Raw genomic sequence first — 24,467 nt, 5'->3', positions numbered from 1 at the left:
ATGTTTGCAACTAACGCTCTAATAATCCAACAATAAGTTGAATAACAAGTGTTTGTATCATTGTATGTGACCCTATTCGAGCTTGTTAATCGTACAGGACCTTGTCGACAGTAGATAAATGTCCGTCAAACGTCCGCCAAATCATCCTTTTCTTCCCAATCACTTTCTCTCAGTCACATCTTCTCCCTCCCTTACATGCGTGCTACATGAATTCATATTTTCCCTCTATATATAGCGAGCATTATTATCCTTTCTATGAGGGTTTGCACATAACAATGGTGTTATTTTGTCGGTGGTGACTGATTGACGCCCCGCAGGGGAGAAAATTTTCCATATTTGGAAGTACCCCTGAGGAGCTCTGTCCGGTTTCGCGGATTTGAGGGCCAAAAATCAGCAAAATTCCGGACAAGCCCTTAGGGGAGCTTCCCGGGGCCTGTGTGAGCGTTGATCCCTCGAAAAGGGGTCAACATGATGTTTCCTCAGAAGCACGGTTTATTATCAAAAAAATTCGACAGTCCGGATCGTAAGGCGGAGAGATAACTCGTGTGTGTATGTGTGAAGAAGCTGTCCCATGCATATGGGCGTCGAGCTCGCCATGCAGCCAAGTATTACGAGGACAAGGTTGACATGTACAATATGTCTATTTAAAGCAATTTTCCTTAGAGAGAAAGTTTGGTCCAGAGGGATTGTCAGGGAACTGCGAGAGGGAAGACGCAATGACGGTGATGGTCGGGACTACGATACCTGCGAGAAATTTCAACCTTACCTAGTGCTGATGACCAAACCATTGCAGAATAAAAACGATTTCTTTGAACTTGTTTCTCAAGACTACGGTTTCTGTAAGATAAGTAAATCGTTTCCCGGTTTAAACACCTCGGGTGGATGGGAAGGTCCAGGTGTAGCGGGCCCGCTTGGATCGTTAGGACGCTCTTGCTTTTCTTCGTCTAACCATACATCTACTCTCTCGTCAAAGAACGCGACCATCCCTTTCACAGTCACACATTCCAGAGTCGTACTGGGGTATGACCACATAATATCCTCGAACGTCTCTCCCGAGGAGAGGACAACATTGTAGAGTTCCGCTGTCCCCTGGTACGCAGCCATGAAGCAACGGATCAAAAAAGGACCTATGAACTTACTTTGTAAGGGCTGGCGATTGTGCGTGATGAAGGATGCCAAAGGTCCATTCGAGTGTGTGTCCTAGGAATGTATATCCTCATAGGCTCTCCGGTTTCGAACAACAAGAGAGGACAGCGCGTGTTAGCTATCTCCACACCGTTGATTTCAATACGAACATGTCTGGAGGATTGAAGCACATCAATTCTCTGTGAAAATACGATTATAGCAAGCTCATAGCACGGACAGAGAACGCATATCCCACGCACTTTGTACGGATCCCGAGGGTGCACGTAGATCTGCTCCTCCTCCTCGAACCAAGCATCTACAGCCTCAAACTTGATAAATCCCAATCCTATCAGAGGTCCAGCGAGATGAAATGTAATGGCTGGGAACCTTTCAGGCTGAGGACCGAGCTTAACAATGAACTGAATTTCTTTAGGGGTCTCCGACGCGATACTGAGGTACCAGCTAGGAAGGTCCTCTCTTGTGAATGCGTAAACCGGATGGTGATTGTTTAACCACCTGCCCAACGAACATTAAGGTTTGAAATCTATATAAAATTGAGACACACCTGAGAAATTTACGTTGTGATTGTAGTCGTGAGCACCAGAATTACATTCCTCTAAGAATCATAGAAAACCAAGCAGGACATACACAAGCTTCGCTTTCGTGGTGTCTATTACGCAGACACCTCCAAAGTAGACTCTAATACGCTTCCGAGAGTCTTCAACATGTGGAAGTGGGAAACCTGCAGGGTGCAAGATATGTGGTACGGTCTTAACATCTCCTTGTTTAGTCTCCAATCTACCAATTGGACGCTGTTCAGCTTTCCTCAGCATACTACAAACAATAGGTAACAAATCCGACCTCTTTGCTCTTAACGTCGCTTTCGGCATGAGCTTTATCTTCCGCCCTTGCTCTTGACCAAGTTCCTTGTTAATAGACGGTTGCTGCATTATAAGTACAACACAAAGACGTCGTCGGCGGTTGAGTCAGGTTCGATGTGACGATCAATGTTCAACACTGTAAACGGATATGTCATCTTTTGTTACGTAACGAATGAGTGCCGCGGAGTCCATGGCCTTGTAACGACAATTCCAGTTGAGCACTCAAGAAAAAAAATCAAGACATGATGCATGAGGAGTCGATATAGCATGTGTTCAGGCTATTAGGTTTGGCTGAACAAAGTACTTTAGTTCTATCAAGATTAACCAAACATTTCGATGTTGGCACAGGTACAATGCCATTACAAATATATTTAAAAGTTTTCTGCGAACTGTTTCGTGTTTTTTTGAACAATTTGGGGAGTTGATGGGAGTTCTGGGCGTTCTTGAAGCTCTCCGTCTATCCAAACATCCACTTTCTCGTCGAGAAAAGCTACTAACCCTTTTATATTGGCGCTTTCTGAGGTCGTATTGGTGTAAGACCACATAACATTTTCGAACGTTTCTCCTGAGGATAAAACGATATTGAAGTGTGTCGCAACTCCCTATTATGCAAGTAAGAACAGCCGGAATGTATACTCAAGAGAGTCCCCTACCTTATACGGGCACGTAGTTTGGTGTCCGGAAGGCACCCACAGGTCAAGACGGGTGTGGGTCTTCGGGATATACGTCCTCATCGGGTGTCCAGTTTCGAACAACATTATTGGACAACGAGTGTTAGCTATCTCGATGCCATTCACCTCAATGCGTACATGTCTCGAAGATTGCAGTACATCGATCCTCTAAAGAACCTAATGAAAACTAAATTTATGGATATGAAATACACACGCACCTTATATGGATCCCGTGGGTGGACGAATATCTGTTCTTCCTCTTCAAACCAAGCATCAACTGCATCGAATTTGAGAAACCCTAGCCCTATAAGGGGACCTTGGAGATAAAACACGATCGATGGCTCTCTCCCGTCTTCAGGACCAAGCTTGATGATAAAGCGAATCTCCTCCGGAGACTCTGAGGCGATAGTCAGATACCAGCTGGGAAGATCTTCCCTGGTAAATGCATAGACCGGATGACCATTGTCTAACCACCTGTAATGGAGTTACTAATATGCTTTTAAGAGTTTTACCAAAGTAGCTCACCTGACGAAATACAATGTGATGTACTAAAGGTAAGTATCTTAAAGCACAAACATCAAATCAGTCATGTACATGTACATACACAAGCTTCGCTCTGGAAGTGTCTATCAAACAGACTCCCACGAAGAAGGCCCGTATGCGCTTTTGACAATCTTCGACGTGTGGGTAGGTGAGGGCGATTGGTGGCATTCGATAGACAGAATGACGCGTATTCCAGTGATATTATTATCTAACGTCTAGAAATCGGATTAATAGACTGATTCAACTTGAAAAATTCTATTGAACACCTCAGTAATCTACAATGTGATAGACAGCGAAATCACTTACCTCTGCTCCTCTCCCACCCACCGTGACGGAGTGTTTCGGTAAAGAAGTAGAGTACCCCTCATATTTATGCGGTTAGTCTTCGTGCATAGCATAAGCAAAGTAACGCCGGGACTACTTAAGTGGTGTTGCCTGATAAGATCAACATTACGTAATCCATGTTGCACTGAAGTCCGTCGCAATCTGAATGTAAGCTTACTACTTACTGTCCTGCCACATATATGAGACTGAGTTACTTCAGTCACATATCTTACCCACGATATACGCAAATTCTTAAAAGACGATATTCACGCAAAATGTCCACAGATTTGAATCCGACGGAGGAGCGAACAACCGAACTTTTGGAATCTTTAGCCGAGGTCCGGGCAAGGATTCAGGCTGCTTCGCTGCCTGCGAGGTCTCCTACTTTGGTCGCAGTTTCAAAAGTGAAGCCTGCCTCTGATATAATTGCATGCTATAAGCACGGCCAGCTGGACTTCGGAGAGAATTACGTAAAAGAATTGGAGGAGAAGGCTCGCGTGGTGAGTTAAGTTTCGCAATGCAGAAGGAAGCCTACTTATCTCAATAGCTTCCTGCGGATATTCGTTGGCATTTTATTGGAACCCTACAATCGAACAAAGCTAAAACTCTTGCTTGTGAGTAACATTATCCTTGTTTTTCTGTCGTCTAATCTGTGTCAAAAAGCGATTCCCAATTTGTATAGCATCCAGACGTTAGGCTCAATCAAGGCAGCGACAGCGCTGCAAAAAGCGCTACCGACGGATAGGTCATCACCGCTGAGGATCCTGATTCAAATCAACACCTCTGGTGAAGACTCCAAGTCAGGGATCCCACCACTGACATCATCGTCCGACATTGCAAACTCGGAGGTCGCCCTGCTAGCAAAGCACATCTTGACAGAATGTCCAAGTCTCCAGTTGGAAGGCTTGATGACTATCGGTGCTTTGGAGCTATCTCTTACTGCATCCGAAACAGAAAAGAATGCAGATTTCGAGCGGCTTAAAGAAACCAGAGATCTGTTGCACAGTTACCTGGAACAGAACTTTGGGCAGGTGGGAGAGAAATGGGGAGATAAAACTTCGGGACGTCTGCTCTTGAGCATGGGTATGTCCAGCGACTATGAAGCGGCTCTCAAGGCGGGGAGCGATATTGTGCGAGTCGGAACTGGGATATTTGGTCAAAGGCCGAAAAAAGTCGCATAATTTTTGGTTGGCTATCAATTTTCTTTCTGAAATAAGGGACTCACAGACGAGGATAGGATAAATGAAATCTTGTCAGGATGAATATTTTGCGTCAGAATAGATCAAGGTCTCTACCTCACAATGGCATAATGGGGATAAAAATCAACGTTCTGTTGCATTGCCCTCCTCAGCTAAACGAAAATGGATCAAGGTCTGAACCAGTTTACATACTGGACTCATCTTAGGCGGCAGGGATTTCCTACCATCACAGGCCTAACAATGCTAAAATGACCCAAAACGAAGGCCGGCCATTATTCAAAATGGAAGTTCTATAATTCGCCGTGTCGCTATGCTGATTGGCTCTCAATACTTTGCTTGTCCATTACATGATGCGTTATTTATGCGTCTCAAAGCTCTTCGGGATGCTTCTATTGCCTCCGTACGCATGTATTCGCTTGTAGGCTTTATGGAACTGGCTAGAATAGGTGTATCAAGGCCACTCTGGTTATTGAGACTACCGCCAAAGTCTTGGCGGTCCTCATCGTTCTGCAGGTCGCGGAAGCAACTCGGCACCATGTAGATCACAAGACTCCAGTCAATTCCTTCAGTGCTTCATTCTTTGAATATCCGGTGAAAATCCAGCCATTTACTTGCCCCAGGACAAAGACTATCTCGCTCGGATCTCGTAGGCGATATTTCTAAGGCATTTATTCGTTCCTTCGTCCTCGTTCTTGCTCCATGAGGACCGAAGTCAAACCTCCGAATTGCACAGTTTTTCAGTCGACAGGCCGATAAATGCCCCTTCCCCGCTTTCGTCATGTGGAAGTTATTGAATCTCAGAAATGTATAAAGACGTCGTGCATAAACTGTAACATCTCAAGAAACCCAGTACCTCTGAGCTATGTTCAACGTTGCGTCCATCGCTGTCTTGAGTTCCTTTTTCGTGTCGCAGGTCGCTGCACACGGCGGTGTTATCGCATATGTCATTAACGGTAGGATTTCTTCAACTTATAAACGTCTTTACAAAGCCAAAGCTTGTTTTCAGGACAAAACTATCAAGGATGGCAACCATACAACTCCCCTGTTGGCCAATCATCTATTGGACGCCCCTACAGTAAGCACTCATCGTTAGGCACTCCGAACTCTGAAAATTGACAGCATGTATGTAAATAGGCTCCTACGACCCGTAAGTCAGAGCCTGATTGAATAATTGCCAACGCTTCTGAACCTCGTCAAAAGCATCTTGTCGACTAGCTCTGGAGTACGTGAACTAAATGTCTTTGAGTGAAAGGCCGCGCACACTTACCTCTATAAAAATAACAGTCGTTGAGCTGCAACAACAATGGCCAGGCCAGCGGCTCCCAGCTCTCCGCCACCGTTCCCGCTGGTAGCACCATCACCGCCAAGTATTCGTGCGTAATCTTTCCCGCTGCTGTGTTCGACTCATATTCTGACTTAATCTGGTCGCCTCTCAGACAATGGACACACGCGGAAGGCCCCGTCATGGTCTACATGGCCAACTGCAACGGCCCCTGCTCGTCCGCAAACAGCAACAGTTTGAAGTGGTTCAAGATCGACCAGACCGGTCTTATCTCCGGCACTGTTGGGTAGGCTATCGAAATCGCACGAGCTACAAAGGACCACTACTAACATGGTTTCCGACTTTGTTCTCTTCAGAAAAGGAAAATGGGGTAACGGTCTCGTTATGGACACACTCCAATACACCACGAAGATCCCAGCTGCTCTTGCTGCAGGCAACTACCTCATCCGCGTACGTGATTTCCGTTCATGACAGAAATTAGGTAAAGTAGCAACTTTAACTTTATCTATTTAGCACGAGCTACTCGCCCTTCACCAGGCCAACACACCCCAATTCTATCCCGAGTGTAAGTCTCTCAACCCAAATGCGGTGCATTCGACATTGCGCACATACTCATAAATATACCCGATAGGCGCCCAACTCATCGTTACTGGCGGAGGAGGACAAACTCCCAGCGGCAACTACCTCGTCAGCTTCCCAGGTACGCATATATTAACCGTTCTGCTTTAAAAGTATACTCATATCTACGGCCAAAGGTGCATACGGCGCCAACGACCCTGGTGTCAACATCAACATCTACACCTCTGCTGCCCAGTCCCAGACCACTTACCAAGTCCCAGGACCCGGTACGTGCATCAAAAAATAAAAAAGTGTGATTTTACTGAACCTCTTTTGTTTGAATAGCTGTCTGGACTGGAAACTAAGCTACTCAAGTGCAAGTTCATTAGGCGGTTACTATGGGATAATCATACTTGCTCTGACATCCAAGTCATACATCCTTCCCATAGCTCAATATTATCAATACATCAAATATTCATACTCTAAAAGGTCTCAAGTCTGAACAATGAATTTTAAGTGATTGACCTGGACCTTGAATACAAAACTAATAACAATATTCATTTTTAATTTATGGTATATACAGTAGGCTGTGTGGTATCTACAAAACGATATATGGAAGATTCGAAAAATAATAAAATATTGTAGAAAAAAATAAGGGTATTGATAGTGAAGATGGGCGAGACATTTGGGATTTCTGTAATTCTATTTGCGAAGCTTGAAGGATGAAGGCTGAAGTTGAAGAGAACAGGGTCCATTTTTTTAACATTCGGCTTGGTCAAAAATCGACGAGGCGAGATTTCTTGGTTTTTAGAAGAATAAGATAGAAAAAGAAAGAAAAGGAAACACTTTTTTTAACATTCGGCTCGCTCGCTCGAAGGCGAGGAGGCGAGATTTTCTGGTTATTTTCAGGGTGATAAATCTGTAGTCGTATAAAAGATGTCGAAGAGATTTCCAGTCGTAGAAGGCCGATGCAGATAGAAGGAGATATTGAGGTGTGAACAAGTCCAGTTCGATTGTAGAAAAGATCCAAGTGAAGAGATCCAGGAATATGAGGAGAGAGAGAAAGAAGTGCAGTACATCCAAAAGAAAAGATTGCTACATTGAAGACACATTAGTTTTGACAGTCAGGTGAGGCGCGAATAAAATCAGACACATACCCAAATCGATGATAAAAAAAGAACAGAAATAGAAATAATAATATGTGCCCAAAATCTCGAAGGACGAAAAGACAAATCGAAGAGGAGGGAAAACAAGAGGCGGGGATTATACAGGCTATCCAGGAATGCACAGAGAGGCTAGAGTAGTCCAGTTGTCAAAGGTGGTATATGGCTGGCCACCTATAAGGTTAAGAAAAGTCGCGAGGCGATCACAGGAGTGCAAGTATCCAAGCGATGAAACCAGATGAACTCGTAGTAACATTCCCAAAGCGCCCAGCAGTCCAGAGAAAGAGAGAGAAAGACCAAGTTCTAGAACCATATACAGCCAGAGAAGGGAAAGAAGAGACAAATAAGCCACAAATCAAAAAGACACAAGAAGATCCAGAGGCAGAAGTGAAGTACATAAAACCGAGAAGAAGCAATCCGAACCCAGAGCAAGTAGCAAGATGGACTGAAAACAAGCACAATATTGATCAATTTTTGTGGTACTTGAACAGGTGTAAACAAAAGAACTTACCCGTATTGGTTTACCACCTCAAAACCTTCTGTTTCAACCACGAAAACAGAGTAGGGCCACTGGCCTCAGGCTCCTCTGGGAACGCGCCCGGTAAGGCTTTCTCGTCGCATTTGGCAGGCTGAGGTTCAGTAACAGTACGAGATGAGGCCTTCTCTACAGATACCTTTCCGTTCCTTTCCAGAGGCACCTTGGAAAGGGGGTGGCTACCAGAAATATTCTCACGCTCGCGTCGTGGACGCGCTGGAGGGGTGGCTGGCGTCGCGCGTTCAGAAGTAGTCTCATAGCGACACCATCCGATAGAATATGCCTTCTCGACATCGCGCGAGGAAGGAACGGGAGCAACGTAAGAAGCCTTCTCATATGAGTTGGAGCTGGAACGCGAGACCCTAGGTTCTCTGACAGGGGTGATGGGAAGAGAAGGCAACAGAGGTTGGGCCTTGGGTGTGACGGGAGCAGGGACGGCTTTGGGGACGGCTTTGGGGGCGACGTCGTCAGCGAACGTCACAGTCTTGCGTGGGCGCCTGTTTTCTATTGCGGTTCGAGAGCTAGGCGGAGTGATGCTGGCAGCGAGGACTCGTCTAGGGAGCAAGACCTTGGTAATTGCTTTGACAGGGGTAGTGGCGGGATTTGCCGAACGCCTTGGAACGTCAAGCAATGAATTGGCGTGTGCGGTACGAGTTGTTTCTGCACAAAAAATATTGTAAAGAAAAAGAAAAAGAGCAAGAAAAGAAACTTACCAGGTTGCTGCTCCGCCGAAACGACAGTAGAGTCGATGACGACGCTGGGTGGCGTCGCAGTAACCGTCTTGGGGACAGCTTTCTTCTTCTTCGGCCTGACGGTACGCGCCGACGAGGAAGATGATAACTTGTTCTTCCTTCGAGTTTGCTGTAGAGTGTCTCTGGGAACACCCAACACGATGATCTTCTTCTGCTTCTTGGTCCTACACCGACGAGTGACGTTGCTCATGGTCTGGAGTTTCTTTGATAGGGGCGTCCACTGGGCAGACCTGGAGAAACGAGCCGGCGATCGCTGGTTGTCACTGCCAGACAAAGACTGTTCGCGATACATGGGCGACGACGAAGCGGACGAGCGGCTCCAGTCAAGCTCTCGAAGATCAAAGTACTGGGAGTATTCGCTGCTACCGCTGCTGCTGCTGCTGGAGTAAGGAGACGAAGACAGCGGGACTTGCACGAGAAGACTGTCATCCACCAGTGGCGAAGGCGGAATGAAGGCGTTCTGCAAGCCAGCTAGATCTTCCCAGACGCCGCTCGCGCCGAGAACAGATGGTCGGGGGCTTCCAAGATTGACAAGGTCATCGCTGCTGAACGAAACAAGCGTGCCTTCGGGTGTGGTACTGTTGGGTCCCGACGCCGCGGCAGAAGCCATCGATCCTGGATGACTGCAGCGTTGATCACCAACCCCGGTGGTGTTTCCGTCTGATAAAGAATTGCTGGTAGAAATACCAACTTCTGAGAGATGGAGGTCGCGGAATCGGTCGGCGACACGTTCGACGTTCCTACGCGAAAGCGTATGCCCAGTGGTAAAAGCAACATTGCTTGCTGGCTGCGTAGTGGTGTTTGTAGGCGTGATAGAAGGAATAGGCTGTGCTAGTCTGGATGGAACAGGTTGAGAGATTACACGCACTTGCCCTGAGCACCTGGACCGTAGTTGTTGTTGATTCTGCTGATGCTGCTGCTGAGGGCGTTGCTGCTGTTGCTGAAGACGTTGCTGCTGTTGTGGACGTAGTTGTTGCTGTTGAAGATGTTGTTGTTGCTGAAATAATTGGCGTTGCTGTCGTTGAGACTGTTGAAACTGTTGACGTTGTGGCTGGTGTTGCTGGTGCTGTAAATCGTTGTTTTGAGTTTGTCGGTACTGCAGAAACTGGTGCTGGGACTGCTGGGCCTCCCACGCCATGACATCGTCGACAGGAGTGTGATTCACATCCATACCCAATGAATGAACTAAATAAACGACACCGCCATATGTGACAAAGAGGCAGTCAAGATCCATCGCATTAGGGTCGTCAATGTTCATATCAAAAAGTGGGTCAGGGTCGACGTCCATTGACGCAAGGCCGGACGAGGGTGGAACTCTACCAGCATTCACGCCGTTGTTGCCTGGAATGGGAGCGCTATGTGGTACATTGAAGTAGCGGCTCGTAGCGGAAATGTTTGCCCTGCTTGCATTACGCGCAGCATAGGCGTTGGCAACGTTTGTGCTGCTCGAAGCATAAGCGTTTGCATTGTTAAAGTTGTTGTAGCCATTGGCGTGGTCGGAGCCCCTGGCGTTGTTCGCGTTGGAGTAGACCGTGGGATGACTGGGTTCTGGGGATGAGTATTATTCGTCAATATTCCACGATACTCAAGCAGTGATAATAATGAGAGCTTACCAAAGAAACTCCCGCCGTAATGTTGTTCTTCTTCCGCGAGCTTTGCGCCCCAAGCATCCAACGCGGGAGCGTTGTTAGCATGTGGGCGCTGTTGTGCGGCGGGGGCGTTATAAGTTGATTGTTGTACGGGCGGGGCGTAACAAGCGGGATCTTGATAGGCGGGTGTGTTATATCTAGAATGTTGCATGGCGGGGTTGTAATATGCAGCATCCTGATTGGCGGGGGCTGGTTGTTGAGTCGGTGGGTTGTAACCAGAGGAGGTGGACTGATTGGCGTGTGCGACATGAACGGGGTGTTGTGTGTATTGGTTTCTGTTGCGAGCCTCATCATAGGCGGTTTGATACTGTTGCTGTTGTTGTTGCTGCTGCTGATATTGGCGGTGGGTAACAGCGGCCTCGTACGAAGGGGGGAGAGGGGGTAAATCTGTGGGATACACACGTTTGATGTGTGCAGTTTTCGCTTGCGGTTTATATCCAAGCAAAGGCTTCGAGCGTCCCATGATGGTATCTTACTGATTGGGGGTTTTGACTATTTTGGCGTGAAGTAAAAAGGGGCGGGTTTGGAAGGAAGGCTGACGAGGGTGAGCCTTTTGTATCCCTTCATGTTTGCCTATGTTACTTTCCAACCACCACTCGATCGTTCCAATACGATCGTAAAATCACGATACAGCCTAACATGTGCTGTGCTTTTATAACGTCTATATAGCAATTTGGTCAGCTTCGTTCGAAAAGTAAGAACCTTGAGCGGATAGGCAGCGCTAACCATTTCATTTTCGACGGCATTCAAAGTTGGTGCGTCATAAGTTTGGTTTTTGACTAGATAAATCCGCGTAGAGCAAGATAATTTGACCTGTAAAAAGGGCATACTGACGATGTTTCTGTTTTATCGTCAATCAAATTGGCAGCCATCACAGCTTTGGTGGTGGTGGTGGTGCAGGTTCAACATGGAAATTATTTCCAAATAGGGGCTCACCGGCTATTTAGTCGGACTTGACTATCACACTCAAATGCGAAGGATATGATTGGGCCAACAACAATGACGTACAGAGGCGGCATCGGTCCGCACTGTACATAAGTAAATTACCCGCACCTGGGACAAACGGTTCCTTTGCTTTTCAATTGTTTGTGCCAAGTACCCACGTCAGTCTCCAGGTTGACGGGTCTCTTTTGCTCGCGAACGGTCAGCTTCTACCAGCGTACGAGTAAGTCTTCGTGATATCAACGACTTCACGGGAGCAATTTTCTAACGAAAATTTTGCAACAAGATGCAGAAGTGAAGCGTCGACGCGTGAAGGCATTCAGCATTTCGAAGTTTCGAACTGACCTCGAACATCCAATAATTCTCTTATTGCGTTAGTTATCCATGGATGAACCCACAGGAGATAAAGCCGAGCTGGCTTGGGCGAATGTCGCAATTGGGTTAGGATTCATCGTATTCGACGTTGGAGTTTCCACTATTTTTCGCCTGGGGGTTGGGATATCTCTCCTAGTAGCGGCGCTACGGTGCATTGGCCAACTCGCTGTCGTGGCTACACTGTTGCAGCAGGTCTTTGACAACAAAAATCCATGGCTCGTAGCTCTCATTGCCTGTGAGCCCGTCTATCGCTACCCCTTTCTTGTGCGACCTCTAACTTAACCAACCCTTCCCCAGTCATTCTGAACTTTCTGGGAACGTTCGAAACAGGTACTTCCAGAATCCAGATAACACCTTATGTCTATTTTAACTGATATGTTTTTTCCAGTGATCAACAAGTCACCTCGTAGGTTCCGATATATGGTGCGGCACACGATTAACCTTACCCCGGAAAACTTTAAGCTTGATATAACCATTTTCAGTTCCCTGCTGTCCTGATCGCGATGCTTGGATCGACGATCCCAATATCTATTCTTGGTGCCAGGTTCGCCATGTCTGTCGACCCATTTTGGACGCCGATTCAGTACAGTAAGTATGATCTTATTAACCTATTAACCTCAGAAAAGTAACTGACTATAGATTGCGTTGCATGTCCATAGTTCCAATTGTAGGGATGCTTTGTGGCGCTACCATCACCGGCATTGTCATTGCCGTTAGTTATATCCTTAAAGAACTTGTGTGAGTAGTTTCAGTAAAAGAATGATATTCCGACAGTGGCCTGATTTACGTTTGTAAAGAGAAAACAGGGATAAAACTGAAATATACCTGGCATTCGGTGCGACACGGACGGAAGCCTGCCGCCCAATTGTCATACAAGCGCTCAAGGTGGCTTTAACGCCGCCTATCAATAACATGAGGTCAGCGAATGATATTTTTTCCGAGGTACACCCACTAACCTTTTTAAACAGTGTTCTTGGTATTATTGCTATACCAGGCATGATGACCGGTGCCATACTGGGTGGCTCATCGGTGCATCAGGCAGCCAAGCTACAAATGATCATTATGTTTATGATCACAGCCAGTACGACTCTGGCGTCTGTTTTCACCACATTTGCTGCTATCTCTGTAACCGTCGATGATCAACACCGGATCAGAAGCGACCGTATAGAGACCAATGGCAAAAGGTGGTACAGCATCAAAAATTGGGACTTACGGAAGTCTATTGCATATTTATCTCAAGTGTTACGATTGAAGTCAAATGACAATGGCATGGATGGAACGCCGAACGAAAGACAGAGATTATTGGCTTAATTCTTTTATTTCATGAGGGAGGAATATTATTTGGGCGCTTTTTTCTTCATTCTCTAGGGTTACTAATTTGATAGCAATATCTACCTATCTCTGACAGGATTATATGGGCTAATAGAACTGCTCTATGCACTAAATGGAGCGTGATATGGTCTTCAAACTCTCAAGAGCCAATGAATAGGGAATTCTGAGGTGTTTTGTCTGTCAAAAACTGACATTCTTTGTGAAATTGGTTACATGTATATTTTCCTTGAGTAATGATGTACAAATTTCATCCGTCAATCTCTCAAATGTGCAGCCCATACTAGATTATTTGCTGAAAACCAACAGGCATCTTTGCGTTGGGAGCAGGTGGGTTTTTCCTTCTGAAATCCCGTGCCATTTCTATCATGGGAACCCAATGGACGTTTTCATGCGTGTTTACCCATTCGATAAAGCGTTCCTAAAAAATTGTCAATCATTCGTCCAATAAATATTTATCCCGTTCACTTTCTTACCAGCATAAGAAGGACATGGGGTCGACTTGTTGTGGACGTCATATCATCAGGTAGGATTATAGGGAAGAGCCAAATGCCACTCACCCGCTGACATCAGGGTGAATTGTTATAGGAAAAATGAATTCTTCTTCTTCCCTTGGTTCAGACCTTTCAACGAATTATTTACTAATAATAATCAGCTTTATAGCTACCTATAGCAATAGCTGAATGTATCTTTCCAAAGCTGCTCAACGTCTCTGGAATTTACCTGTGCTCGAACAGTCAGTTGTGCTCCGTCGTTTTAATTGAAAGGCTTACCCATCCATGGGAGTTCGGGCTTGATTTTATAAACCTATAGTCGAGATGTTATTAGCTTCAGGTGCTGCGGTGTCAAGCAATAGAAAATGTATATATAACCCACATCATGGGAGTTAAATCTTCGAGATACCTATGATCATTGGTCAGTGACTTTTCTTACCCAACTGAATCTTTTAAATTCGCACCAGTTAGCAGGAATGCAGACGAGGCCCGTTTCATTACCCCTTTTGAGTGGCTTCATCCACGTCTCTGCCTTTGCAGTGTAATCTATCTTGGTCCACTGATCTGCGTCCCTCATGTAGTAGGCCTGTGAGCTAAACAAATTTGAATAGATATTGCGACACTTGGAAAAGAAAGAGTTGGACCTACTCATGGGCCATGCTCGAATGATCTGTTTGCGAACATATAATTAGGAAAATTGGCCATGGCTATAACTGAAGCAACAGAACCGTATTCGATGCCCTTGTCAAGAAGAACATTGGTACCATCCTTGCTCGTTTCCCACCATGGCGCAACACTTCCCTGTTAAAGATCTTTTCATATTGGTGAATGTACAATCACCAGTCTCATTCACACCTTGGGTGGGATGCCATTGTTGAACTCCGTAAGCAACTTGTAGGTATGTTCAAAGATATCTTTTTGTTGATGAAGAGTCAGTGCGGCAGGGTTCTTGACGTACATCTGTCATAGTGCGATTATCACCATAGACTTTACGCCCACCTCATGCGAATAGCCGTGGAGACCCCTACCACGTATGTTAACTCGACCAAGAGCCACGCGACTTAACAATTTCGTAGCTTACAGCTCGTGGCCTGCATCGCGTACTGCTTTCATTTGTTCAGGGAAAGTTTCAAGACTGTGGCCTGATAGGATTATTTTCCAATAAGCCGTGTTACTGGCGCTTAACTGGAGACGATTATTCACCAGGGATGAACCAGGTTGCCTTGATGCCGTATTTGCTAAATAACTTGAGCAAACGAAGAGATCCCACCTCCCCGGCATACATTCCCTAAAAGGTGCAAGGTGTCAGGGGTGTACAGCGCAAAGTAACTACAAGGACGCATACCCTGGAAATATCAAGCGGAGAGTCCTCTCCTCCATAAGATCCAAGCCTACATGAAGAATCGAAAACGAGATCTGATAAGCTTTAGGCGTCACAGATCAAGCTATTTTGTGGAGTATACCATCCAGCAACAGCGTCAACATCGACACCGAACCCAATCAGCACCTTCTTAGCCGGCATGTTCTCAATTCAATACTCGCAGAGAAGGTTCAATACAGGGAACAACCTAGCCTGATTCAGGGGGCAAATAGGGGCAACGTGCACACTCGGGACGCCAAGTCTCACCATTCTAAAAATAGATCACATCCACTTTCGAGATACCGCGAAGAGCACTGGTACCCCTCCTTTGGCAGAAACTTTAGGCCTAAGCCATTGGTAATAGTTATTAATCCAGTGGATTCTGGGGTCGTTCCTTCTACCATAGTGCGGCTGGACCAGGATGTGATGTGGACAATTTCTTCAATGAATGCCAATATATATATATATGAATGGCAGTGACGACAACTATCGTATCTTCCCGGATGGTCAAAGTAGAGCAAGTCTATACAAATCTAAAATTCTACTAATTCTATTTGTATAAGTAACATAAACTACAGAAATTCTACGACGAGTCCGTCCTCAATAAATGCCGAGAGTTTTTCAAGGCTCTCGAGCATCTTGGTCTCTTTCCAATCGTTCCCAAAATTGACAACGATGTGTTTGAGTTTGGACACATCCTGGCGCTCCGTACACCATCTAGAACAAATAAAATCAAAAAGCATATTATCTGAAAACACCCCCTTTTGTTCACACCGAAAGCTCTCCAGCTTAGGGCACCTCGTTGTATTTCCTGGTCCGTGGCCAGGCATCAAGCACTCCAACAGATCGTCATGCGGTAGTCCCTCCGGCTCAGTGGGGTATGCTAAGGCATACCCCCAACCCGCCTGACTGCCAACATGGATTGGCGGAGGAAGCTCTAGCACCAGTGACCGAAGATCCGTGCAGCGATCAAGGCATCCAATAAGATCACCTTGCTTGTGCATGTCGATCTGAGTCGTCAATTTCTGGATGGTACCTTCTGTACGCTCGATGATCGCGCGGAGGGATGCGCTTTGGTCGTGTGGGGGAATCACTTCGGTGACATGGAATTCAACGTCGCGTAATCGAGGTAAGTCCCATGAAGTATGGATGCTAGAGGGTTTGCCTTCATATATTTTGAGCGTTGAGAGGTTCGGGAGTCGAATCAAAGGATAATGGTCTGATTCGGTGGTGTCTGGGGTTCGGTAAACCCATCCATATAAACGGATGAAACAACTTGTGAGATTTTGACATAAAGCGAGCATCTCAGCGAGCGTTTGTGTAGGAGATGAGTCGGGCATCTCCCAAACTGTAAACGAGAGATGTATCAGTCTATGCCATGGCGTAGACAAAATGGTGGGGACTGTAAGACGTCGTCGAAGCCCAAGATGCTTTAATTTTGGAGCCTGAAGGAAGTCTGCTGGAAGTGACGAATAAAATTTTCCGTCTAAATTCAATTCGACTTCTTCCAGCGCCGTCAACTTCGAAGGGTTTAGTTGAGTGAGTATCTCTGTAATCTGCGAAGCACCCTCTAACCGAACACTCCTCCACCGATGCTGTTCAGAGAACAGAGGCCCCGTAAGCTGGTTGGCTTTGTCGTAACGCGGACCGTCCGTTTCCTCCCATTGACGGCCACATACTTCCGGGAACCAAATAGACACATCAAGCGGGCACACTCCAGACCTAGCGATTTGATCCTGAATTTGCTGACGACGAAGCGATACGCGCTTTGTTCGCGGGATATCGATGTCAAGTTGTGTCCATAATCTTGGCGTTGATACAGCAACATTTCTCCAACGACGACATACAAACATAGGTAGGATGGGAAATTGGCGATCTTGGTCCTTTAGTGCTTCCCTAGTGCAGTGTGGTGAGAGACAAGCCAAAAATATTTCTCCGAGCATTTCGTCTGGCATTCGATGGATGAGCGGGAGCGAAGATTGGGATTGATTTTGAACGTCGAGAGAAACACATCGCGTCCGCACAATATCTTCCTGAGACGGTATGTTGAGAGTTAAATTTACGTTTTCGTCCGTGATAGGGAGGCTGTCGAGCATATTTTCGACATGTCTCAGATCATGAGTATCGTACATGTTTTCAAAGCGGGTGGAGAGGTGGAAAGGACACGGAAGGTGGAAGATACCTTGCTCGCTCGTATATAAAGAAAGCTTTCCACGTCTGAAATAGCCTCCGCTCCGGACATAAAATCCTATCATCAACAGTTAATTCGGGCCAGGCATGGGCCAGTCAAACTCGAGAAACTGCCAATGGATGTCGACGGACTTGACAGGCTTGTTTTTCGGCGGCTACATGCATATAGCATGACTTATCATCAACAAAGGAGGGTCGGAGACCGAGAAAATTTAGAGATTCACCAGCTACTGATGCACAATATCCGGCTTTAGTTGCCTTTTGGCTTTGGCGGGTTTTGGTAATGCCGTTCGATAATTAGGGCCCGAGTCGAGACTAGCTGAGACCGTATAGAAGCACGCATAATCGGTGGTTCATAAATGAGAGAAATGACTAAATAAGAGGAGATGGGTACGAACAGTCAACGTTGGCCTTGCAGATAACAGAATATCAAAATGGGGTACATACAGAATGATACGTATTACCTTGTTTCAAATTTAACCACCTCCCATTTATAACAACCCAAAGGCTCTTGAGCCCCAGTTCGGGAAAGCCATAGACATCTGTAAAATCTTGATTTGCTTTTGATAAAGCACCCTGCAGAGGTGCGAATGGAGGTGGTAGAGAAATGGTCAGAACTGCAGAAAAAAATATAGGCACCTTGACCGATAAAGCGAACTAAGAAGCGAATTGTTGGATGCTGCGTCAACCGTCATCGGCATGTTCATTTAATCAATACTTTTGGGCGTTGGCGTGTTGGTGGCTTGATATAACTCTTGGGCGAGCGGTTGAATGCAATCCTGACAATGCAAAATCGATGGGTAGGTAAAATACTACAAAGTTTGTGGGCAAGAGGTGTTGTTGAGCGTGAGAAGGTGGCTCGTATGGTAGTGGTGCCGTTCTCCAAGCCGTTGTGCCGCCAATATCTCCGATTCAACTGGGTCCGAGATTAGTCCGACACTGCATTCAATTAACGTCGTAGAATAACTCACAATGTTACATGGACTACTGATCGTATTTTACTCATACAACACGACCGAGAATAAGCTTCAGAATTTTTCTCTGGTATCAAAATATAGCACAAGTGCCACAAGCGCTACGTATTTCTACACTCTTGCCTTTCTTGGGTACATTTAACAACACGTAATACAACACAGTCAGCAGATGTCAAAATTGACAACTTGCCAACACCTTTGCAAGTACTCCTTGTCCTGATTAGTGAGCATGGGCAAACTAGACCTGCATTCAACGTCGTCTGGCACTACAGCTTTATAAGAAAATTCCCATGTTGGTGAGTTCCTGAAACCATGTGCGTAGGAAAGATGACGAAGGGGTCAAGCAAGGATGAAGAAGCAAAAAAGTAGATCATTTTTCGACCAATGGTAGTTGTTCTCCTTGACTTTTCCAAACCGCCTCTGACCGAATTGATATATATGACGGTAATTCTGTGACAAACCGCTCAATATTGTCTCTACGTTATTGATATGACAGTTGTATGTTAGCAACCAAATTCACTTAAAAAGAGATGGTTTATTCAATTCCTTTCCATCTGAAATTTGCCTCTTGTAACCTACCCCGGAGTGACGCTCTCTACACAATGGTCCTAACGCTCTATGGCAACCCTATGACAACCTGCACCTGGCGCGTTGCGACTGTTCTCAAAGAAAAACAAGTGCCATTCATCTTGAAAGAAGTCAATCTCTTAAAAGGAGAACACAAATCCGCAGATTTTCTTGAGAAGCAACCTTTCGGTGTCGTCCCTTGCATAGTAAGCATTTCTTACTTACCGCATTTCTCCTCAGGGGAGTCTGATCTATACATACAGGACGATGATGGGTTTATCCTCTATGAAAGCAGGGCTATTTGCCAATATATTGCGGCCAAGTATGCTAACCAAGGAACCCCTGGGTTAATACCCGACTTTACCGATTTTGCTGCCTACGCACTTTTTCAACAGGCATCTTCGATAGAGCAGGCATATTTTAATGAATATGCTGAAAAGGCTGTAGTCGAAAAAGTTTTCAAGCCGTAACGTGAACCTTTGTTATATCACCGTGCATGTATTCATGTCGATTACGCTGCTTCTTGTTTATTTAGAAAGTATGGGGTAGTCGGCAACGTCGAGCTTGCTGACAAACTTCTTGCGACTCTCGAGACAAAGCTTGATGTCTACGAAAAAATCCTCAGCAAACAGAAATATTTGGTCGGTAACGTATGCTTTCCGTCGGCTGTATTCTGGTTCTTCCAAATCATGACAATGATATTCAACAGTCTGTAACTCTCGCTGATTTGTATCACCTTCCATACGGATCGTTGCTTAAGGACGCTGGAGCATCAGGCCTTGATTCTCCGACAAGGCCCAACGTCGCCAGGTATGTTTTCCAGCAGGCATATATATATTAGATTACCTGATCTTCTATTATTGACAATGTTATTTAGATGGTGGAATGATATTTCGTCTCGAGAATCATGGCAGTCTGTTAAGGACGGAGTCATACCATGAAGCTTGGCTACCTAATCGTGTAAACTGCAGGCAATAGTGTGCAATGTATCGTTGCGGACTCTTCAATATTAGATTGTAGAAATCAACGTGATTTGGCAGGCAGTAGTCTCTGTACCCCGAGGTGCCTGGACTCTCAAATCTAGGTTGACGGTCTTAGAAAAACCTTTGAAACTCAATATTTAGATTCGTCCAGTCTAGATGCGGCACCGGAAGGCAAACACCACAAGGACTCTAATCGGACCTTTAAACAACCTCTAAATATACACGGAACTCTGCTTATTGATTTTTTTAAAAACGTCTGCTCACGAGTCTAGGCGGAACTGGTGATAGCCGCGATATTCAGATTGGTTCCAACTTACACAAAAACATCGCGAAAACCGCCATAAGTTTGCCAGATAATACATTGCTAATAAAGGTAACAAATGGCACTAAGGACACAAAGATTATAAATGGCCTTACTTGTAAGCACTTACAAGTAAGGACACGTTATAATTAGCAACATTGCGAATCCTTTGTAACTTTTGGTCATTCTTAGTTGACCTTTGAAGGCAGGGCAAATCTTTAATTGCCCTTGCAAAGCTGGGTAACTTTGCAAAGATGTGCGCTCATTAATGAATCTTATTTCACTCTTTCTGGCTTGGCCGCCGGTATCCAGAAATGTACAAATTGCTTATTAACCAACTGAATACAAATACACGTGTAGTAAAAAAAGCTACTGTAGAAGTCAAAACAGCAGAGCAAAAAAACTACGCTAAAAGCGAGAATGAGACCGAGTGCGAGTGCGAGTGCGAGAACGAGACCGAGTGCGAGTGCGAGTGCGAGAACGAGACCGAGTGCGAGAATGAGACCAAGTGCAAGAACGAGACCGAGTGCGAGAATCAGATAGTCGGTCACCTTCGTGTTGAAAATGAGTACATTGTGGAATAGATGGTACAGAATATGATGTGCACTTACTATCTGACCAGCCAAACCCAGTCCCACATGTGTGCTAGTACTGTTGGAACTGTATACTTGCTAGAGGTTATACGGCAGGAATCTCACAAGTTAGGAAGAAATTCTTACCATTTAATTTCTTGAAGATGGGGAAGTGAAAAGCCTTGACAGAGTTGTTTTGAGTTGTGCGACGGTCTTTTAGAGTCCCCGTCCCCAATTTCCGTGGCCCCAATGTCTGACTCTATGTCATGTGATCTCTCACGGAACTTTGTCTCTGAGCTTGCTCTGAGCAGTGAGGAGCGCCCCGTGGTTATAAATATTGAACAATCAATATAATAACTAAAAATCAATGAATAACCTACACTACTAATCTAGATATTGGTTTGCCTTTCAATTTTCAGGTAAGATTTCATTAACAAGGAAATATTTTTCTAAAGCTTTACAACACAATATAAGGCAAAGCATATAATTATATTGGAAAATAAGGTAGAATTTATAATTCTCTGATTATACATACATCTGAAATATTTTGCTATGACTTACAATAAGAACAGATATTAAAATCCCAAGCAAAGATCAGTTAATAATTCACTAACCTTTCAAAGGCAATCCAAGGTCAACAAATGTTTTGATTGGCTTGGTAAGGTCGGCTAATTCCTGACTTACCTTAAAAGGGTACAAAGGCAATGCATGTTTTTGGCGGTTTTCGCGATGAATAGGATTCCGAGTACATCAGCGGGAAACGTTTTTTTCAGTAGCTTACACCTATATTACCGTAGACACCGTATTAACCGCACTTACCAGTAGCTTTTGTAGTACTTAGTAGACTTACATAATTCAATTACATGATATGTTTTCATTACATATGTTTAATACACTGCATTCACGACATACGGTATTCTACGAAGATAGTATAATCAAGGCCAAGGCGACATACCGCGGTACTTACGATAGGCCCGTAGCCTTTGTAGTCCGCGCGCCAAATAAATGGCCTGGTCGAGGTTCGAACCACCGACTTCAGCTAAAAAGACGCAGCGCTTAACCACTAGACCATGAGACTTTGATATAGGAAGAGATGCGGTAAGTCATGATACGTCCATACGTTACATAATCTTTTTTTTATAATTAACATCGTCGTCATCGTTGTCAACGATGACGCCGACGACCGACGAGGTCTCACTACGACAACGACGTACGACGACGGTGACAACGCCAACGACGACGACGACAACAGCGGCGACGGACTAGGAGGGGGTATTGGGGGGCCCTATTGGGCGTTCGTTACGGTTTGGAGGGTCTGGGAGGGGTGGGAGGCGACGAGGACGAGGACGACGCCGGCGACCACGACAGCGACGACGACGACGACGGAGCAGGAAGGGGGGGGCATTGCCTGGGGGCCTTGGGGCCCCTTGGCATGGGTTCTATGTGATGGAGGGCGATGAGAACGGGTGGGACGAGGGGCAGCCGCCCATGACGACGACGACGACGACGACGACGACGACGGCGCCGCCGCCGACGACGACTACGACGACAGCGACGTCGGCGACGGAGTAGGAGGGGGGAGTATAGGTTGGGGCCCTTGTGGCCCTTCGTTATGGGTTGCAGGGCGGTTTGAGGGTGTGGGATGGGTGACGAGGGCACCCGCGGCGACGACGACGACGACGACGACGACGGTGGTGCCAACGACGGCAGCGGCGACGGCGACCACGGAGTAGAAGGGGGGTTGGGAGGGTTGGTTGGGGCCCTTGTGGCCCTTCGTTATGGATTGCAGGGCGGTTTGAGGGTGTGGGATGGGTGACGAGGGCAGCCGCGGCGACGGCGCCGCCGCCGACGAAGACGACTACGACGACAGCGACGTCGGCGACGGAGTAGGAGGGGGGGGTATAGGTTGGGGCCCTTGTGGCCCTTCGTTATGGGTTGCAGGGCGAATTGGAGGGGGTGCGATGGGTGGAACGAGGGCACCCGCGGCGACGACGACGACGACGACGACGACGACGGTGGTGCCAACGACGACGGTGGTGCCAACGACGGCAGCGGAGTGGGCGAGGGCGGGTGACGACGGAACAGGAGGGGTGGGGCAGTGGGGTGGGGGCGTTTGGGCTTTCGTTTGGGGTGGGAGGCGAGTTGGAGGGTGTGATGGGTGGGACAAGTACACCCGCGACGACGACGACGACGGCGGCGGCGGCAGCGACGGAGTACGAGGGGGGTTTTAAAGGGGGCCTTTTGGGCCTTCTGTATGGGTTGAAGGGCGCGTTGGAGGGCGCGTCTAGACGCGTCCCATGGCATCATTTTTTTGGCTTGAGCCTGCTGCCCCACCATACCTCTGTTCATGTTCATTTGGCACATTAATATACCACCTAGAACAAGTAGTTTAGTGGTGCTAACTTATACCTGTGTTGCCATATCGTTTGCCAACGTTTGTCTATAGCTCCTTGAAATAAAAACTGAATTTTTTCCCCAATTTCTCGCACTCACATCTTGTTCTGCAATACCCATCATCACCACCACCACATCTCTTCAATGCACAACACTATCACCTCTGACCTTCGCTTGCACGGCAAGCTCATCCACTACCTCACCAAGGCCCTGGCTTTCATTATTTGTTTCATCCTTGTATGGGCTGGCAGACTTTTCACAGTCCTTGCCAAGTTCTGTAAGGCCGGTTCCAGCAAACTGCGACGCGCACTCGGTGTCGACAACAAGGACACCATTCCGTTACATCGTCGTATGTCGCAGCCAGACAACAGCGACCGCGCACCGCTATTGGAGGAAGAGCAGGATAGCGAGGTGGATATGGGGGGTTGGGTGGAAATGTTGCCTTGTGTACCAGGTGCGCGTCTTGCGCCGATTCCCATTAATTGACGTCGTTCATCCGCTATTGGCAGCCTGGCCTGTGGACTCCGATGCGGACGCGCACCTTCGCAGTGCGGCCATGGATCGTGAACGCGCCGGCATTGTTTTTCGGTGCCTCCACTCTTCCATCCTTCCTTTTGTCACCCGACGTCATGACCTTGCCACCGTGGCCAACCAGCTGGTCCAACAGGATGAACTAGCGCCCCTGCCAGCGCTACTTGTTCATAATGCCGCTCTTCGAGAGATCCTCGAGCATTACTGCCGCATCAACAACTTGGCTTTCGAGCGATTCCTCCACCATCGCTTCCCAGACCCCGTCTACAAAAAGCTCTGCAAACACTATAAACTTGTCCAGCGTAGCGTGAGCAGGTTGTGATTGGGTTGGGTTCTTCGGGTGTTTTTTTCTTGCGTTTGTGCTGTCATTGTTGCTTCGCTTTCTTGCTGTGCTTTGTGCTTTCTTGCTACCTGTATCATTATCTCTGGACTCTCTGCTATCATGTTTTCTTGGTGTATCATACCTCTCTTTGTAGATATTGCTCTTGTGCTGTTTTGCTGATTTGAGTAGAATATACCCCCGTCGTCGCCCCACTTGTACATACCAGACCTTTGTTGCATAATAATCTTACGACGAACTATTAATCTTCTGATAATATACATATATTGCTTGGCCTAATTGATTGTGTGGTGTGCGTGTGGCGTGAGTGACACACTTAGTAGAGGCTATGAAACTACTTACCAAGATGAAATACCAACAAGAAATTCGTTATGATACTGAATGTCAATTGCGTAAGGTCAGCAAGGCGTATGTCGCCAATATGAGAGTACAT

General features: G+C 46.4%; 9 protein-coding genes across 9 annotated transcripts; 5 read left to right on the top strand and 4 right to left on the bottom strand.

Moving 5' to 3' along the window:
- Positions 1 to 828: 828 nt before the first annotated feature.
- On the bottom strand, positions 829 to 2,075 carry JR316_0005663 (uncharacterized protein; the record flags this gene model as incomplete). Its single annotated transcript, XM_047891419.1, has 4 exons — positions 829 to 1,089; positions 1,140 to 1,325; positions 1,386 to 1,641; positions 1,774 to 2,075. 4 exons carry the CDS (start codon positions 2,073 to 2,075, stop codon positions 829 to 831), a joined length of 1,005 nt encoding a protein of 334 aa, XP_047748768.1.
- Positions 2,076 to 2,377: 302 nt separating this feature from the next.
- JR316_0005662 (uncharacterized protein) lies at positions 2,378 to 3,388 on the bottom strand (the record flags this gene model as incomplete). Its single annotated transcript, XM_047891418.1, has 4 exons — positions 2,378 to 2,608; positions 2,660 to 2,845; positions 2,896 to 3,151; positions 3,282 to 3,388. 4 exons carry the CDS (start codon positions 3,386 to 3,388, stop codon positions 2,378 to 2,380), a joined length of 780 nt encoding a protein of 259 aa, XP_047748767.1.
- A 431-nt stretch (positions 3,389 to 3,819) lies between these two features.
- On the top strand, positions 3,820 to 4,725 carry JR316_0005661 (Pyridoxal phosphate homeostasis protein; the record flags this gene model as incomplete). The annotated part of the gene is made up of 3 exons (XM_047891417.1): positions 3,820 to 4,044; positions 4,092 to 4,158; positions 4,208 to 4,725. The coding sequence occupies 3 exons, from the start codon at positions 3,820 to 3,822 to the stop codon at positions 4,723 to 4,725; spliced, it is 810 nt and encodes a 269-aa protein (XP_047748766.1).
- An 880-nt stretch (positions 4,726 to 5,605) lies between these two features.
- JR316_0005660 (Cellulose-growth-specific protein) lies at positions 5,606 to 6,948 on the top strand (the record flags this gene model as incomplete). Its single annotated transcript, XM_047891416.1, has 8 exons — positions 5,606 to 5,818; positions 6,028 to 6,116; positions 6,180 to 6,311; positions 6,382 to 6,475; positions 6,539 to 6,590; positions 6,657 to 6,725; positions 6,781 to 6,870; positions 6,929 to 6,948. 8 exons carry the CDS (start codon positions 5,606 to 5,608, stop codon positions 6,946 to 6,948), a joined length of 759 nt encoding a protein of 252 aa, XP_047748765.1.
- Positions 6,949 to 8,267: 1,319 nt separating this feature from the next.
- On the bottom strand, positions 8,268 to 11,145 carry JR316_0005659 (uncharacterized protein; the record flags this gene model as incomplete). Its single annotated transcript, XM_047891415.1, has 3 exons — positions 8,268 to 8,941; positions 8,995 to 10,581; positions 10,647 to 11,145. The coding sequence occupies 3 exons, from the start codon at positions 11,143 to 11,145 to the stop codon at positions 8,268 to 8,270; spliced, it is 2,760 nt and encodes a 919-aa protein (XP_047748764.1).
- Positions 11,146 to 12,008: 863 nt separating this feature from the next.
- JR316_0005658 (UPF0014 membrane protein) lies at positions 12,009 to 13,310 on the top strand (the record flags this gene model as incomplete). The annotated part of the gene is made up of 6 exons (XM_047891414.1): positions 12,009 to 12,234; positions 12,297 to 12,329; positions 12,388 to 12,422; positions 12,482 to 12,587; positions 12,659 to 12,737; positions 12,797 to 13,310. The coding sequence occupies 6 exons, from the start codon at positions 12,009 to 12,011 to the stop codon at positions 13,308 to 13,310; spliced, it is 993 nt and encodes a 330-aa protein (XP_047748763.1).
- A 2,444-nt stretch (positions 13,311 to 15,754) lies between these two features.
- On the bottom strand, positions 15,755 to 17,314 carry JR316_0005657 (uncharacterized protein; the record flags this gene model as incomplete). Its single annotated transcript, XM_047891413.1, has 2 exons — positions 15,755 to 15,899; positions 15,957 to 17,314. The coding sequence occupies 2 exons, from the start codon at positions 17,312 to 17,314 to the stop codon at positions 15,755 to 15,757; spliced, it is 1,503 nt and encodes a 500-aa protein (XP_047748762.1).
- Positions 17,315 to 18,948: 1,634 nt separating this feature from the next.
- On the top strand, positions 18,949 to 19,854 carry JR316_0005656 (Glutathione S-transferase; the record flags this gene model as incomplete). Its single annotated transcript, XM_047891412.1, has 5 exons — positions 18,949 to 19,119; positions 19,177 to 19,379; positions 19,449 to 19,563; positions 19,623 to 19,723; positions 19,791 to 19,854. The coding sequence occupies 5 exons, from the start codon at positions 18,949 to 18,951 to the stop codon at positions 19,852 to 19,854; spliced, it is 654 nt and encodes a 217-aa protein (XP_047748761.1).
- A 3,453-nt stretch (positions 19,855 to 23,307) lies between these two features.
- JR316_0005655 (uncharacterized protein) lies at positions 23,308 to 24,016 on the top strand (the record flags this gene model as incomplete). Its single annotated transcript, XM_047891411.1, has 2 exons — positions 23,308 to 23,617; positions 23,673 to 24,016. The coding sequence occupies 2 exons, from the start codon at positions 23,308 to 23,310 to the stop codon at positions 24,014 to 24,016; spliced, it is 654 nt and encodes a 217-aa protein (XP_047748760.1).
- Between the last annotated feature and the right edge of the window lie 451 nt (positions 24,017 to 24,467).

This window comes from Psilocybe cubensis, chromosome 5 (genome assembly GCF_017499595.1).
Source record: "Psilocybe cubensis strain MGC-MH-2018 chromosome 5, whole genome shotgun sequence".
Classification (NCBI taxonomy): domain Eukaryota; kingdom Fungi; phylum Basidiomycota; class Agaricomycetes; order Agaricales; family Agrocybaceae; genus Psilocybe; species Psilocybe cubensis.
Note: the sequence above shows the minus strand (reverse complement) of the source record. Positions and strands in the feature narration are given on the sequence as shown.